Source organism: Tachyglossus aculeatus, chromosome 22 (genome assembly GCF_015852505.1).
Source record: "Tachyglossus aculeatus isolate mTacAcu1 chromosome 22, mTacAcu1.pri, whole genome shotgun sequence".
In the NCBI taxonomy this organism is placed as follows: domain Eukaryota; kingdom Metazoa; phylum Chordata; class Mammalia; order Monotremata; family Tachyglossidae; genus Tachyglossus; species Tachyglossus aculeatus.
In genome coordinates, this window is record NC_052087.1 from 54,896,497 (window position 1) to 54,912,519 (window position 16,023).

General features: G+C 49.4%; 1 protein-coding gene across 1 annotated transcript in view; it reads right to left on the reverse strand.

Moving 5' to 3' along the window:
• MUC6 (mucin 6, oligomeric mucus/gel-forming) overlaps window positions 1-15,526 on the reverse strand; it is a 64,600-nt gene extending 49,074 nt beyond the window's left edge. Inside the window, exons 1-7 of the mRNA XM_038765381.1 lie at window positions 15,449-15,526; window positions 9,365-9,458; window positions 6,335-6,445; window positions 3,938-4,178; window positions 2,879-3,005; window positions 2,184-2,271; window positions 1,669-1,778 (exon numbers count right to left, since the gene is read on the reverse strand). Coding sequence (XP_038621309.1) covers window positions 1,669-1,778; window positions 2,184-2,271; window positions 2,879-3,005; window positions 3,938-4,178; window positions 6,335-6,445; window positions 9,365-9,458; window positions 15,449-15,526 — 849 coding nt within the window. The remainder of the gene's footprint in view (window positions 1-1,668; window positions 1,779-2,183; window positions 2,272-2,878; window positions 3,006-3,937; window positions 4,179-6,334; window positions 6,446-9,364; window positions 9,459-15,448) is intronic.
• Window positions 15,527-16,023: the final 497 nt, after the last annotated feature.

The following is a 16,023-nucleotide window of genomic DNA, read 5'->3' on the forward strand; positions in this document are numbered from 1 at the left end:
ACAGGTGCTGTGGGGAGGGGACTTACTCTGTGCAGAGCACAGAAGAAGAGAAGCCACATGGCTTAGTGGATAGAGCACAAACCTGGGAGTCAGAAGGACCTGGGTTCTAATCTAATCTGCTATATGACCTTGGGCATGTCAATTCACTTCTCTGGGCCTCAGTGATCTCATCTGGAAAACGGGGATTAAGAATGTGAGCCCCGTGTGGGACAGGGACTGTGCCCAACCTCATTGACTTGTATCTGCCTTAGTGCAAAGAACAGTGCTTGGCACATAGTAAGCACTGAACAAGTACCATAATCTGTACTAAGTGCTTGGGAGAGGACAATACAATAGTTTTATATCTATAATTCTACTTATTTATATTGATGCTATTGAGGCCTGTTTGCATGCTTTGATGTCTCTCCCCCATTCTAGACTGGAAGCTTGGTGTGGGCAGGGATTGTCTCTCTTTATTGCTGAATTGTACTTTCCAAGTGCTTAGTACAGTGCTCTGGACATAGTAGGTGCTCAAAAAATATGATTGAACGAATGAATGAATTTTACAGTTCAGTGTCCTGCATGTAGTAGGTGCCCAGTACAGTGCTATGCACATATTAAATGCCCGGCACAATATCGACCTGCAGTCAGTGCCCATTAGCTGCCCAGACCAGAGCTCTGAATCCAGCCATAAATCAATCAAGGATATTTATTGAGCACTTACTGTGTACAGAGCACTGTACCAAGGGCTTGGTACAGCTTACACTACAACAGAGTTGGAAGACATGTTCCCTGCCCACAAGGAGCTTCCAGTCTAGATGTCCAGTACAGAGCTCTGAACCTAGTAGATGTCCAGCAAAGCACTCTTTTCACAGTAGTCATGTAGGATAGCTATTATCCTCTCCCAAGCACTCAGTACAGTGCTCTGCACATAATAAGCTCCCATTGATTAACTGGTGGTTACTAAGTTTGCGTGTGAGCGTGTCTTTCAATGCATCTACAGCTGTGGCCTATAAGCTAAGAGGAAGTTCCCAGAATGGTGTGTGGCTGAAGAAAATAATAATAATAATAATTATAATGGCAATACTTGTTAAGTGCTTACTATGTGCCAAACACAGTTCTAATCACTGGGGTAGATACAAGCTCATTCATTCATTCATTCGATCATATTTATTGAGCGCTTATTGTGTGCAGAGCCCTGTACTAAGCGCTTGGGAAGTACAAGTTGGCAACATAGAGAGATGGTCCCTACCCAACAAGTTAATCAGGTTGGACACAATCCCTGTCCCACATTGTGCTCACAGTCTTAATCCCCATTTTTTACAGATGAGGTAACTGAGGCCCAGAGAAATGAAGTGACTTGCCAAGGTCACACGGAAGACAGGTGGCAGAGCCGGGATTAGAACCCAGGTCCTTCTGACTCCCATGCCTTTGCACTGTCCACTAAGCCATGAGGCGGGCATAGGGCCCACAGCCCTGCCCACACTGGACACCCACAAAAGTCGCCCCTCTCTGTGTTGCTGTACTGAATGCTGGCGGAGCCCCTCCCTGTTTTCTGTTTCGTCTCCTCCTCCCTTTATCTTCTTGAGGCTTCTGAGAAGGGGGCCCCTGAGCAGAGCCAGGGCCTTTCCTGGGGGGACTGTGGGGGTGGAGGGCCCGGTTGGGTGGGGGGAAAGGGGGAAGGCGTACGTATTTTTGTGTAGAGAGGCTGTGGCCCTGAGCCTCCTCGACGGCACAGATCTCGGCAGGATCGTCCATCTTCTGCAGGGCGGCGAATTTGTAGGCCTCCAGGACTTTGCCTGTGGACAGAGACCTAGAGATCAGAATGGACTCTGACATCCTCCCTCCAGGTCTTTCCCTGGGGATGGAGACCCCCAGGTTCAGAGTGGGCTGTGGCCCCCTCTCCCAGGGCTTGCCGGGTGGATGGGTGGATTGGCTCCATTGAGTGACGGAGAGGTGCCAGAGAAGGGGAACCGGGAGAGGGAAGCAGCCACAGGGACCCCCCCACCAAGGTCACAGGTCAGCTTGCCTCCCACCCCACCCCCCGACCAGCCGGGGTCCCCCTCCTCGGGCAGGAGAAGGAAGCTGCAGGCTTAGTTCAGTGCTCTGCACGCAGTAAGCACTCAATAAATACCATTAATTGATTGACTGGTGGGCCTGAGGCAAAGGATCCTGGGAGCTCGGTTCATGGCAACCCCTCTCACCCTCGCTCTGGAACTCGTTGGTTTTGTCCCCGTCGAAGTTTCCACAAAGCCCGCACGTCTTCTTCATGTACTTGCCCTCCACCAACACCTACAGAGCCGACCAAGGCCGGACCGGGGGTTGGGGAGGAAACAGTGCCAGCCCGGAAGAGGTTCTCACTCTGTGCCCAGCTCTGTGTTTGGCACCGGGGGAGAGGCAGGGGAACAGGGCAGGTCCAAGCCCCATCCCAGGTGAGGCTCACTGGTGCGGGGCCTTGGGAGGTGAGAGGTTTTGGCTACGATGGAGACCTCCAACTCTCCATCTGCAGGCCCGCGGTGTCTGGGATCCTGGGTACCCAGGAGCCTGGGACACGTGCCCTTCTGACTCAATCCCACCAAGGGAACGTAGCACTCCGGCTCCCACAGGGCCACTGGGAGGTCCAGGGGGAACCAGTTCCACTACTCTTCCGGACTACCATCCTCATGGTGAGGGATGGACTATCCTCTCCATCCCTTACTCTCCTCCAGTGACCCAACCTGGACCACTCAACACTCCTGATTCTCCCCTAGTGATCCAGCCCAGACGCTGGCTTTCATGGAATCTTCCAGCAAAGTAACGTGGGGGAAAGGATGAGGCCTGAGACAAAGTTGTGCCAGAATGTGATACTCAGGGTCTCTGGCCCCTCCCCAGCCCCGGCCCCTCTCGGGCGGCGTCTCACCATGAGGTAATCGTCGTTATTCCACATAACCACCAGCTCCATCTCCAGGAGTTTGGCTACCAGGCGGATGTTCTGTCCGAAGGGCAGGATCTGGACCCCGTTGCTGGTGTAGGGGAGACCCACCACTCTGCAGACACAGGAGAACCCCGTTGGCTAGGCGGATCAGACAGATGTCTGTCATCGGCGAGCGGGGACCGGCCGAGGGGCCGCCTGTCTGACTGATATAAGAACCGGCTGAATCGCGTTGCCTTTGGAGCTGGTGGGATGGTCAGTCACCCTGGAAGCATCCGGATCACTGGGGAGATGAGTTAGGGTGCTGACCCCCTGTTGATTCCAGGCTTCCGGAAGCAGATAGTCCAGGGAATGTGTCCGTTTAAGGTTGTATTTACCCAAGCGATTAGTACAGTGCTCTGCACACAGTAAGTGCTCAGTAAATATTGATGGATTGATGGACCGAGTGACTCTGATGACATGGGAGAGGTCCCTGCTCCCTCTGGGGGTCTTGGCAATTACTAAGGACAAGCGAGGACTCGATCTCATTTTTTAAAAATGGTATTTGTTAAGCACTTACTATGTACCATGCACTGTCCTAAGCACTGGGATAGGTATAAATTTGGTCGGGTTGGACACAGTCCATGCCCCACACGGGGCTCACACTCTTAATCCCCATTTGACAGATGAGGAAACTGAGGCACAGAGAATAATAATAATAATAATGATAATTTTGGTATTTGTTAAGTGCTTACTATGTGCCAGACTCTGTACTAAGCCCTGGGGTGGATCCAAGCAAATCGGGTTGGACACAGTCCCTGTCTCACATGTGGCTCATAGCCTCAGTCCCTATTTTCCAGAAGTGGGAATCAAGGCCCAGAGAAGTGAAGTGACTTGCCCAAGGTCACACAGCGGGCAGTTCTGGGATTAGAACCCAGGTCCTCCAGGACCAGGTTTCATCCACCAGACCACACTGCTTCTCATGGACTCCTCTTTCTCCCCTCGCAGTCGCCCGGCTGGATTTCCAGTGTGATGCCCGTTCTGCTCCCGTTCCCCGCAGCCCCTTACCCAGCGCCCTGGATGGAGATGACCCCGTTCTCCACCGTGACCACGGTGGGACCCAGCTCCACGATGATCCTGGAAATCTTGCCATCCGGCCCGCGGCGGAGCTGGATATTGAAGTCCGGTGAGGTGTCGTGGCAGATGGTGGCGAATATGTAGTTGCACGTACCGGAGAAGTCGTACAGGAAGTTGTCGAACGTCAGGAAGTGGCCTCCGCCCCATGTGGAACACCAGCCTCTTTTCCAGGCTGCGGGACAAAGAGAGGAGCAATGACACGGGCCTTCCCATTGGCTCACTTAGCTCTCCTGTCCTGGGGATGAAGTCACAGGACAGGTCTTCCTGTCACAGGTCTCCCCATTGGTTAACGGGAGCTCTCCTGCTACTGGGGCAATGGCTTGGGCCATCCTGCTTTCTGTTTTCTTTTTTTTAATTGTATTTGTTAAGGGCTTACTATGTGCCAGGCACTGTTCTGTGTTGGGGTAGATATGAGTAAATCAAGTTGGACCCAGTCCATGTCCCACATGGAGCTCACAGCCTTAATCCCATTTTACAGATGAGGTAACTTAGGCACAGAAAGGTTGAGGGACTCGCTCTAGGTCACACAGCAGACAAGTGGTGGAGCTGGTGGAGTCTGACTCCCAGACTTGGGCTCTATCCATTAGGCGACACTTCTTGCCCCTGGGGCGATGTTACGGGCCATCCCATTGGCCAGTCCAAACTCTCCTAGCAGCGGGGCAATGTTATGGGCCTTCCCATTGGCTAATCTGACCTCTCTGTTTCCTGGGGCCATGTCACGGGCCATTCCACTGGCCACTCCAAGCTTTCCCATTCCTAAGGCAATGCAGCATGGCTCAGTGGGAGAAGCAGCATGGCTCAGTGGAAAGAGCACGGGCTTTGGAGTCAGAGGTCATGGGTTCTAATCCCAGCTCTGCCACATGTCTGCTGTGTGACCTTGGGTAAGTCACTTAACTTCTCAGAGCCTCAGTTACCTTATCTGTAAAATGGAGATGATGACTGTAAGCCCCACTTGGGACAACCTGATCACCTTGTATCCCCCACCCCAGTGCTTAGTGCTTTGCACATAGTAAGCGCTTAACAAATGTCATCATTATTATTATTGGCTGTTCAGAGAAGAGAAGTTTTCCGGCTGGGTTGCAGTAGGAGAGTAGCAAGGTGAGGTAAGAGGGGGCAAGGGGATGGAGGGCTTTGAAGCCAACGGTGAGGAGTTTTTGTTTGATGTGGAGGTGGATGGGTGACCACTGGAGCTTTATGAGAAGTGGGGTGACGTGTAGAAAAATGATCCAGGCAGCAGAGTAAAATATGGACCGGAGTGGGGAGAGGCAGGCGGTTGGGAGATCAGCAAGGAGGCTGATGTGGTAATCCAGGTTGGGTAGGATGAGTGATGGTATTAATGTGATATTAAAGCCGGGAGGAAAGGGTGGATTTTAGTGATACTGTGAAGGTGGGATGGATGTGATTTAGTGATGGATGTGAGTTGAATATGTGAGTTGTACATATTTACTATTCTATTTATTTTATTTTGTTAATATGTTTTGTTTCGTCGTCTGTCTCCCCCTTCTAGACTGTGAGCCCGTTGTTGGGTAGGGACCGTCTCCATATGTTACCGACTTGTACTTCCCAAGCGCTTAGTACAGTGCTCTGCACGCAGTAAGCGCTCAATAAATACGATTGAATGAATGAATGAATAAGGGAGAGGAGTTAAGTATAACGCCAAGGTTTTGGGTTGGTAGGGCAGGAAGGAGGGTGGTGCTGTCTACATTGATGGGAAAGTCAAGGGGAAAGACAGGGTTTGAGTGGAAAGATAAGGAGTTCTGTTTTGGGCTTGTTAAGCTTGAGGTGATGGGAGGACATCCAAGTAGAGATGTCTTGAAGGCAGAAGGAAACGCGAGACAGCAGAGAGGGAGAGGGATCAGAGCTGGAGATGGAGATTTGGGTACCACCCGCATAGATGTGGTAGTTGAAGCCATAGGAATGAATTCATTCATTCATTCAGTCGAATTTATTGAGTGCTTACTGTGTGCAGAGCACTGTACTAAGTGCTTGGGAAGTACAAGTTGGCAACATATAGAGACAGTCCCTACCCAACAGCGGGCTCGCAGTCTAGAATGAATGAGTTCTCCAAGGGAGTGGGTGTAGATGGAGAATAGAAGGGGACTCAGACGGGGCGGCCACAGTTAGGAGGTGGGAGGCAGAGGAGGAACCCACGAAGGAGACGGAGAGTGATCGGCCTGAGAGATGAGGAAAACCAGGGGGAGGACAATGTCAGTGAAGCCAAGGTTGGATAATGTTTCTAGGAGAACGGGGTGGTCCACAGTGTTGAAAGCAGCTGAGAGGTCAAGGAGGACCCTCAGCCCAACCCCTTGTCTCTCTCCTCTTGTTCACCTCTGTAGCCCACCCCCACACCAAGAGGGGCCCAGTAAACAGGCTGAGACTTACTGGGAGAGACGATGCCCTCTTCCACCTCCTCGTCCTCGACACCTTCAACCGCGAGATCTGCAAGAGAAGTTGGAAGGTCAGAGCCCTGCAGCCTCAGGAATGGGCAGTTCCCCACCCCGGCACCTTCAGAGTGGGCAGGTCTCTGCCCTGGCACCTCGGAATGGGCAATTTCCTACCCTGGCCCCTCAGGAATTAGGAAATTCAGAACTCTGGCATTTGTGGACTTGGTGACCATGTTCCTGCCAAAATCATTGTCCTGGCACATAAAGAGTAATCCCAGGTCTATCGCTTGTCTGCTGTGTGACCTTGGTCAAGTCACTTCACTTCTCTGTGTCTCAGTTCCCTCATCTGTGGAATGGGGATCAATAATAATAATAATGGCATTTGTTAAGCACTTACTATGTGCAAAGCACTGTTCTAAGCACTAGGGAGGATACAAGGTGATCAGGTTGTCCTATGTGGGGCTCACAATCTTAATCCCCATTTTACAGATGAGGTAACTGAGGCACAGGGAAGTGAAGTGATTTGCCCAAAGTCACACAGCTGACAAGTGGTGGAGCCGGGATTTGAACCCATGACCGCTGACTCCAAAGCTCGGGCTTTATTTGTTCATAAATATGATTGAACAAATGAATGAATGAATACCCCAGCACTTGGAACGGTGCTTGGAACACAGTAAGTGCGTAAACAAGAACTACTAGAATAATGATGGTATTTGTTAAGTGCTTACTATGAGCCAAGCACTGTTCTAAGCTATTATAATTATTATGAGGAGGGCAACCCCAGGAAGGAGAGGTGAAGGGAAACCCCAGAAGAGAGAGGAGGAGCAGGGTGACCCCCGAGAGAGGAAAAGGAAGGACTCCCCAAGGTTTCTGGGGGGAAGGAAGAGGAGGGTGATCCCAGAGGAACTGGGGAAAACAGCCTTACCGGTGATTGACAGGAGCGGGCTTTCTCCACCTGCGGGAAAAGGAACATTCATTCATTCACTCGTATTTACTGAGTGCTTACTACGTGCAAAGCATTATACTAAGCTCTTGGGAGAGTACAATATAAAAATAAACAGATACATTCCCTGCCCACAAAGATTTCACAGTCTAGAGGGGAGACAGGCAGTCATATAAATAAATAAATAAATTCCAGCTATATACAGAGCCAAAACTCCACTCTGAGATTTATGAATTCTGCATGTTTCCAGAGGGAAACACATACTTAAGGTATTTCATTCATTCAATCGTATTTCTTGGGCACTTACTGTGTGCAGAGCACTGTACTAAGCGCTTGAGAAGTACAAGTCGGCAACATATAGAGATGGTCCCTACCCAACAACGGGCTCACAGTCTAGAAGGGGGAGACAGACAACAAAACAAAACATGTAGACAGGTGTCAAAATCGTCAGAACAAATAGAATTAAGGGTAATTGTGGTCCTAAGCACAGTGCTTTGAGGGCAGGGGTCATAATATGATGATATTTGTTAAGCCCTTACTATGTGACAGGCACTTTATAAAGCACCGGGGTGGATACGGGCAAATTGAGTTGAACCCAGTCCCGGTTCCACGTGGAGCTCACAGTCTTAATCCCCATTTTACAGATAAGGGAACTGAGGTTCAGAGAAGTGAAATGACTTGCTCAAGGTCACACAGCAGACAAGTGGCGGAGTCAGGATTAGAACCGAAGACCTTCTGACTCCCAGCCCCGGGCTCTATCAGCTACATAATGCTGCTTCTCTACTAATTCTACTATTAGAGAAGCAGCAAGACCTAGTATCAAGAGCACAGGCTTGGGAGTTAGTGGTCCTGGGTTCTAATCACGGCTCCACCACTTGTCAGCTGTGTAGCTTTGGGCAAGTCACTTAACTTCTCTTTGCCTCAGTTACCTCATCTGTAAAATGGGGATTAAGTCTGTGAGCCCCATGTGGGACAACCTGATGGCCTTGTATCTACCTCAGTGCTTAGAACAGTGCTTGGCACATAGTAAGCACTTAACAAATACTAAAATTATTACTAACTCGTAGTTTATATCAACTAACTCTACTGTCCTCCCCCACACTCTCCAATACAGTGTGTGCATCTAGTGTGCATCTAGTAGACTGTAACTTCCTTGAAGGTAGGAATCGTGTCTACTACCCCTGTTGTCCTCTTTCAAGTGCTCAGTACAGGGCCCTGAACACCGTAGACTGGAAGCTGCTTGAGGGCAGGGATTATGCCTACTAACTCTATTGTCCTCCCCCAGGCATTCAGTACAGTTCTCTGCACACAGAGTTCATATAACTCTATTGTCCTCTCCCAATCGCTCAGCACAGCTCTGTACCCAGAGACTGTAATAATAATAATAATAATAATAATAATGTAGGTATTTGTTAAGTGCTTACTATCAATCAATCAATTGTAGTTATTGAGCGCTTACTGTGTGCAAAGCACTGTACTAAGTGCTTGGGAAGTACAAGGTGGCAACATATAGAGACAGTCCCTACCCAACAGTGGGCTCACAGTCTAAAAGACTATGCCAAGCACTGTTCTTAGCGCTGCGGGGGGATACAAGGTAATCATGTTGTCCCGTGTGGGGCTCATGGTCTTAACCCCCATTTTACAGATGAGGGAACTAAGGCACAGAGAAGTTAAGTGACTTGCCCAAAGTCACACAGCTGACAAATGGCAGAGCTGAGATTAGAACCCATGGCCTCTGACCCCCAGGCCTGTGATCTTTCCACTGAGCCATGCTGTAAGCAACTTGAGGGCAGGGATCCTGTCTACTGACTCTATTGGATGCACCCAAATGCTCAGCACAGTGCTCGGCACACACTAGACTGCAGGTTCCTCAAGGACAGAGATCATATTATATCGTCCTCTTCCAAGCGCTCAGTACAATGCCTCGCACGCAATGGACGCTTAGTCGATTCTAATCAATCGATTGGTTGATTTTGACTCTGTTCATTCTGCCCATCCAGGGTGGAGTATCCAGGTCTGGCATTTACCTACCTGTGTGTATTTTGTGCTTCCGCCTCTGGATGAGCTTGTTGGCAAAGGAATGGTCTTCCCATCCTGGAAAAAGAAGAGCTCCCATGTCAACTCCCTGTAGTGAAGGATCATGGGTGGGGCCGGAGCAGCACGGGGTGCACGGTTTGTCATTCGTTCATTTGATCGTATTTATTGAGCACTTACTGCGTGCAGAGCACTGTACTAATCGCCTGGGAGAGTACTATTGTACTCCCAATAAATAAACAATAAACAGACACATCCCCTGCCCACAGCAAGCTTAATTGCCGTTCCCCCAAATCGTCCCCACCAGGGTGAGAGGCCTCAGTTGAGAGATGTTGGTCACTTGACCTGTGGGTAGAGCAGAAGGTGGGAGCAGTGGGGTTTCTCCATTGGATTTCCGACCGGTTTGGAATTGCAAACCAAACATTCTGCCCCAAATTCCTACCTTCCCACTCTATTCCTGACTACCTCAGTGACCCGGCACAAACCATTCGTCTCCTCACTGTGCCTTGTTCTCGCCTGCCCCGCCATCAACCCCTGGCCCACGTCTTTCCCCTGGCCTGGAATGCCCTCCCTCTACACATCCACCAAACTAGCTCTCTTCCTCCCTTCAAAGCCCTACTGAGAGCTCACCTCCTCCAGGAGGCCTTCCCAGACTGAACCCCCTTTTTCCTTTCCTCCTCCCCATCGCCCCCCCCGCCCTACCTCCTTCCCCTCCCCACAGCATTTGTATATATTTGTACAGATTTACTACTCTATTTATTTTACTTGTATATATTTACTACTCTATTAATTTTATTAATGCAGTGCATATAGCTATAATTCTATTTATTCTGATGGTTTTGACACCTGTCTACATGTTTTGTCTTGTTGTCTCTCTCCCCCTTCTAGACTGTGAGCCTGTTGTTGGGTAGGGACTGTCTCTATATGTTGACGACTTGTAGTTCCCAAGCGCTTAGTACAGTGCTCTGCACACAGTAAGCGCTCAATAAATACGATTGAATGAATGAATGAATGAATAGACCAGAAGGCAGGAGCAGTGGGGTTTCTCCATTGGATTTCTAACAGGTTTGGAATTCCAATCCAAACATTCTGCCCCAAAAGCCTATCTTCCCACTCTATTCCTGACTACCTCAGTGACCCAACATAAACCATTCGACATCCTTGACTATTTCATCAACAACCCTGAATCTTCCCTTTATGACTAAGCATGGACAACCCAACACCCCTGATTTTTCCCTGTCCATCCCTGACTCTTCCTTAGTGACCCAGCATAGGCCATCCAAAACCCCTGACTCTCCCCTGTCCATCCCTGACTCTTCCTTAGTGACCTAGCATGGACGATCCTACTCCCCTGACTCTCCCCTCTCCATCCTTGACTCTCCTCCAGTGACCCAGCAAGGACCATTCCACACCCCTGACTCTCCCCTGTTCATCCCTTACTCTCCCCAGTGACCCAGCAGGGACTATCCTGCTCCCCTGACTCTCCCCTCTCCATCCCTGACTCTCCCAAGTGATCCAGAATGGACCCTCCCAAAACCCTGACTCTCCTCTCTCCATCCCTGAAGGTACCTTGGGATGGGCATATGCCCCTCTCTTCCACCCACTGGGTAGAGGAGAGTCTTCGCTTAGTGGGAAGAGGGAAGGGAGAGCAGAGGGGATTTTCAGGCTAGTGTGTTGGAACCAGATGGCTAAGGGCAGGAGGGAAAACCAATTATCTGGAGCCTATAGAGAGAGATAAATCCAGCCAACTCCCAAACTGGGGGAGACAGACCCCAGGGAGATGGGAAGCTGCTCACACCCAGAGCCTGGGGAGGGGACACACAGTCAACATACTAGTTAAAGGCGGCGGAAAGAGCCAAGAGTCTGAACTGGAAATTCCCTGGCACTGTCCGCCCTTCATTCTCCTCCTATCTCTCTGGCTGCTCCTTTGCAGTCTCTTTCGAGGGCTCCTCCTCTGCCTTCCACTCTAATTGTGGGGGTCCCTCAAGGTTCAGTTCTGGGTCCCCTTTTATTCTCCATCTCTTGGAGAACTCATTCGCTCCCATGGCTTCAACTACCATCTCCATGCAGATGATTCCCAAATCTCCATCTTTCTCTCTCTCCTTCTCTGCAGTCTCACATTTCTTCCTGCCTCAGAGACATCTCTACCTAAAGCTCAACATGTCGAAGACTGAACTCCTTGTCTTCCCTCCCAAACCTTGTTCTCTCCCTGACTTTCCCATCTCTGTTGACGGCACCACCATCCTTCCCGTCTCACAAGCCCGCAACCTTGGTGTCATCCTCGACTCCGCTCTCTCATTCACCCCTCACATCCAAGCCGTCACCAAAACCTGCCGGTCTCAGCTCCGCAACTTTGCCAAGATCCGCCCTTTCCTCTCCATCCAAACTGCTACCCTGCTCATTCAAGCTCTCATCCTATTCCGTCTGGACTACTGCACCAGCCTTCTCTCTGATCTCCCATCCTCGTGTCTCTCTCCACTTCAATCCATACTTCATGCTGGTGCCCGGATTATCTTTGTCCAGAAACGCTCTGGGCATATCACTCCCCTCCTCAAAAATCTCCAGTGGCTACCAATCAATCTGCGCATCAGGCAGAAACTCCTCACCCTGGGCTTCAAGGCTCTCCATCACCTCGCCCCCTCCTACCTCACCTCCCTTCTCTCCTTCTACTGCCCAGCCCACAACCTCTGCTCCTCCACCGCTAATCTCCTCACTGTACCTCGTTCTCGCCTGTCCCGCCGTCGACCCCCGGCCCACGTCATCCCCCGGGCCTGGAATGCCCTCCTTCTGCCCCTCCGCCAAGCTAGCTCTCTTCCTCCCTTCAAGGCCCTGCTGAGAGCTCACCTCCTCCAGGAGACCTTCCCAGACTGAGCCCCTTCCTTCCTCTCCCCCTCGTCCCCCTCTCCATCCCCCCATCTTACCTCCTTCCCTTCCCCACAGCACCTGTATATATGTATATATGGTTGTACATATTTATTACTCTATTTATTTATTCATTTATTTATTTTACTTGTACATTTCTATCCTATTTATTTTATTTTGTTGGTATGTTTGGTTCTGTTCTCTGTCTCCCCCTTTTAGACTGTGAGCCCACTGTTGGGTAGGGACTGTCTCTATGTGTTGCCAATTTGTACTTCCCAAGCGCTTAGTACAGTGCTCTGCACATAGTAAGCGCTCAATAAATACGATTGATTGATTGATTGATTGATTGATCTCTACTTAGATGTCCTCCCATCACCTCAAACTGAACATGTCCAAAACAGAACTCTTTATCTTCCCACTAAAAACCCTGTCCTTCCCTTGAGTTTCCTGTCACTGAAGACAGTACTACCATCCTCCCTCATCTCACAAGCCCAAGCCTTGGTATTATCCTCAACTCATCTCTCTCTTTCAACCCACATATTCAATCTGTCACCAAATCCTGTTGTTTCAACCTTCACATCACTAAACCCTGCCCTTTCAGAATCACCAAATCCTTCACAACAACGTTAAAATCTGCCTTTTCCTCTCCATCCAAACTGCTACCACGTTAATCCCAGCACTTAACCTCTCCCACCTTTACTACTGCAACAGCCTTCTTGCTGACCTCCCTGCCTCCTGTCTCTCCCCACTCCAATCCATACTTCACTCTGCCGCCGGATCATTTTTCTACAAAACCATTCCGTCCACATCTCCCCGACTCCTCAAGACCCTCCAGGGGTTGCCCATCCACCTCCACATCAGACAGAAACTCCTCACCTTCCGCTTCAAAGCCCTCAATCCCCTTGTCTCCTCCTACCTCACCTTGCTACTCTTCTACTACAGCACGTTCAACACACTTCACTCCTCTTATCCCAACTACTCACTATACCCCAATCTCATTTAATCTCACTGCCGACCCCTCATTCACATCCTCCTTCTCGCCTGAATGCCCTCCCGCTTCAAATGATGACAGTTCCCATCTTGAAAATCTTATTACAAGCACTTCTCTTCCAAGAGACCTTCCCAGATTAAGCCTTTCCTCTTGTCCCACTCCCTTCTGAGTCACCCTTGCATTTGGATTTGCTCCCTTTATTCACCCCTTCCTCAGCCCCACAGCACTTTCATCAATATCCAGAATTTATTTTAATGTCTGTCTCCCCATCTAGACTGTAAACTCTTCTGAGTAGGGACTGTGTCTACCAACTCTGTTATATTGTACCAGCGCTTAGAACAGTGCTCTGCACATAGTAAACACTTAACAAAGGCCATTATTATTATTATTATTGTTATTACTCTCCCCAGTGTTGAGCACAGTGCTCTGCACACGGTGAGCACTCAACAAATCAGCTTGTTGGAGTGACTGATGCAGCAATCGGGGAGACACCATTTGGGAGGGGGCGGGGTTGTCAGCCTCTCAAGTCATATTTACTGATTGCTTACTGTGAAGAGCACTGTACTGAGTGCTTGGGAGAGGCCAATAGAGCAGATACACTCCCTGTCTACAATGAGCTTACAATCTAGAGGTTGGAAGGTAGAGGGCCAAGAAGAGGATGGGCAGGGCGAGCAAGAAATTCCTGCTCCCCAAATCCCTCACCCATGGCCAGTGGCCACCACTGGAGCCAGAGGGAGGCAGGTTATCCTGTATATATGTATATACATGTATATATGTATATATTCTGTATATATGTATATATGTTTGTACATATTTATTACTATATTTATTTATTTATTTTACTTGTACATATCTATTCTATTTATTTTATTTTGTTAGTATGTTTGGTTTTGTTCTCTGTCTCCCCCTTTTAGACTGTGAGCCCCCTGTTGGGTAGGGACTGTCTCTAGATGTTGCCAACTTGTACTTCCCAAGCGCTTAGTACAGTGCTCTGCACATAGTAAGCGCTCAATAAATACGATTGATGATGATGATGATGAATAATAGTAATAATAATAATTGTAGTAGTATTTGTTAAGCGCTTACTATGCACCAGGCACTGTTCTAAGCGCTGGGGTGGATACTAGCAAATGGGGTTGGATGCCATCCCTGTCCCACGTGGGGCTCACAGTCTTAATCCCCATTTTCCAGATGAGGGAACTGAGGCACAGAGAAGTGTAGTCACTTGCCCAAGGTCACAAAGCCGACAAGTAATGGACCTTGGATTGTGTTACAAAGGAGCAGAACTGGTAGACATGTTCCCTGCCCAGATTCAGTGTTATTTATTAAACACTGGCCGAATGCACAGCACTTATCTAAGCGTTTGGGATGGAACAGTATAATGGAAGAGGTAGACCTGTTCCCTGCCAACAATTCATGGTGTTTATTGTGTGCTTAACTGTGTGCTGAGCACTGGACCAAGCGCTTGGGAGAGTCCAATATAATAGAGTGGATAGACATGTTCAATCAGTGGTATTTATTGAGCGCTTACTGAGTGCGGAATGCTGGACTAAGCGCTTGGGACAGTACAATTGTAGCTCAGTGGAAAGAACCTGGGCTTGGGAGTCAGAAGACATGGGTTCTAATCCCGGCTCCACCACTTGTCTGCTCTGTGACCTTGGGCGAGCCGCTTAACGTCTCTGTGCCTCAGTTACCTCATCTGTAAAATGGGGATGAAGACTGTGAGCCCCACGTGGGACAACCTGATTACCTTGAATGTACCCCAGCACTTAGAACAGTGGTTGGCACATAGTAAGCACTTAACAAATACCATCATAATTATTATTATTATCTGGTAGATGCATTCCCTGCCCACAATTAGTAGTAGTAGTAATAATAATAATAATGATGGCATTTATTAAGCACTTACTATGTGCAAAGCACTGTTCTAAGCGCTGGGGGAGATACAAGGTGATCAGGTTGTCCCACGGGGGGGCTCACAGCCAATCCCCATTTTAGAGATGAGGTAACTGAGGCACAGAGAAGTTAAGTGACTTGTCCAAAGTCACACAACTGACAATTGGCAGAGCTGGGATATGAACCCATGACCTCTGACTCTAAAGCCTGGGCTCTTTCCACAGAGCCATGCTGCTTTTCAAATTGTAATATTTTTTTACTATAGCGGGAATCACTGGGGAAGAGACAGGGATGGAGTGGGGAGAACCAGAGGTGTCGGATGGTCCCCCGACCGTTGTGTTGTTGGATGGTGGCAGGAGGCCGGACTCCACCCAGCTCTTTGGGGCCCCTTTTGAATTCTCCGGGCCCATCCTTCGGCTCCTTCCACCCCACCGGCCCTACCCCGGGGGCTTGTTGTCCTCTTGACCATAGGCGGGGGTGTGCAGGAATAGGGGACCTGGGTTCTCAACTCAGCTCTGCCCCTTGCCTGCTGTGTGACCTTGCCAAGTCATTTCACTTCTCAGTTTTCTCATCTGTAAAATGGGGATTCAATACTTGTTGTCCCTCCCCCTTAGACTGTGAGGTGGTTATCTAGTATCTCCCCTTCTCCTGTTTCTTCCACACCCTTTGACGTCACCCTCATATGCTCCCCCTCCTCAGCCCCACAGATGCATATGTCCGTATCCGTAATTTATTTATATTAATGTCTGTCTTCCTCTCTCGTCTGTAAGCTCACTGTGGAGAGGGAGTGTGTCTACCAACTCTGTTACATTGTGCTCATCCAAGTGCTTAGCCCAGTGCTCTGCACACAGTAAGCACTCAATAAATACGGTTTATTGGTTGATAGTGCTTAGAAAGGTGCTTGGCA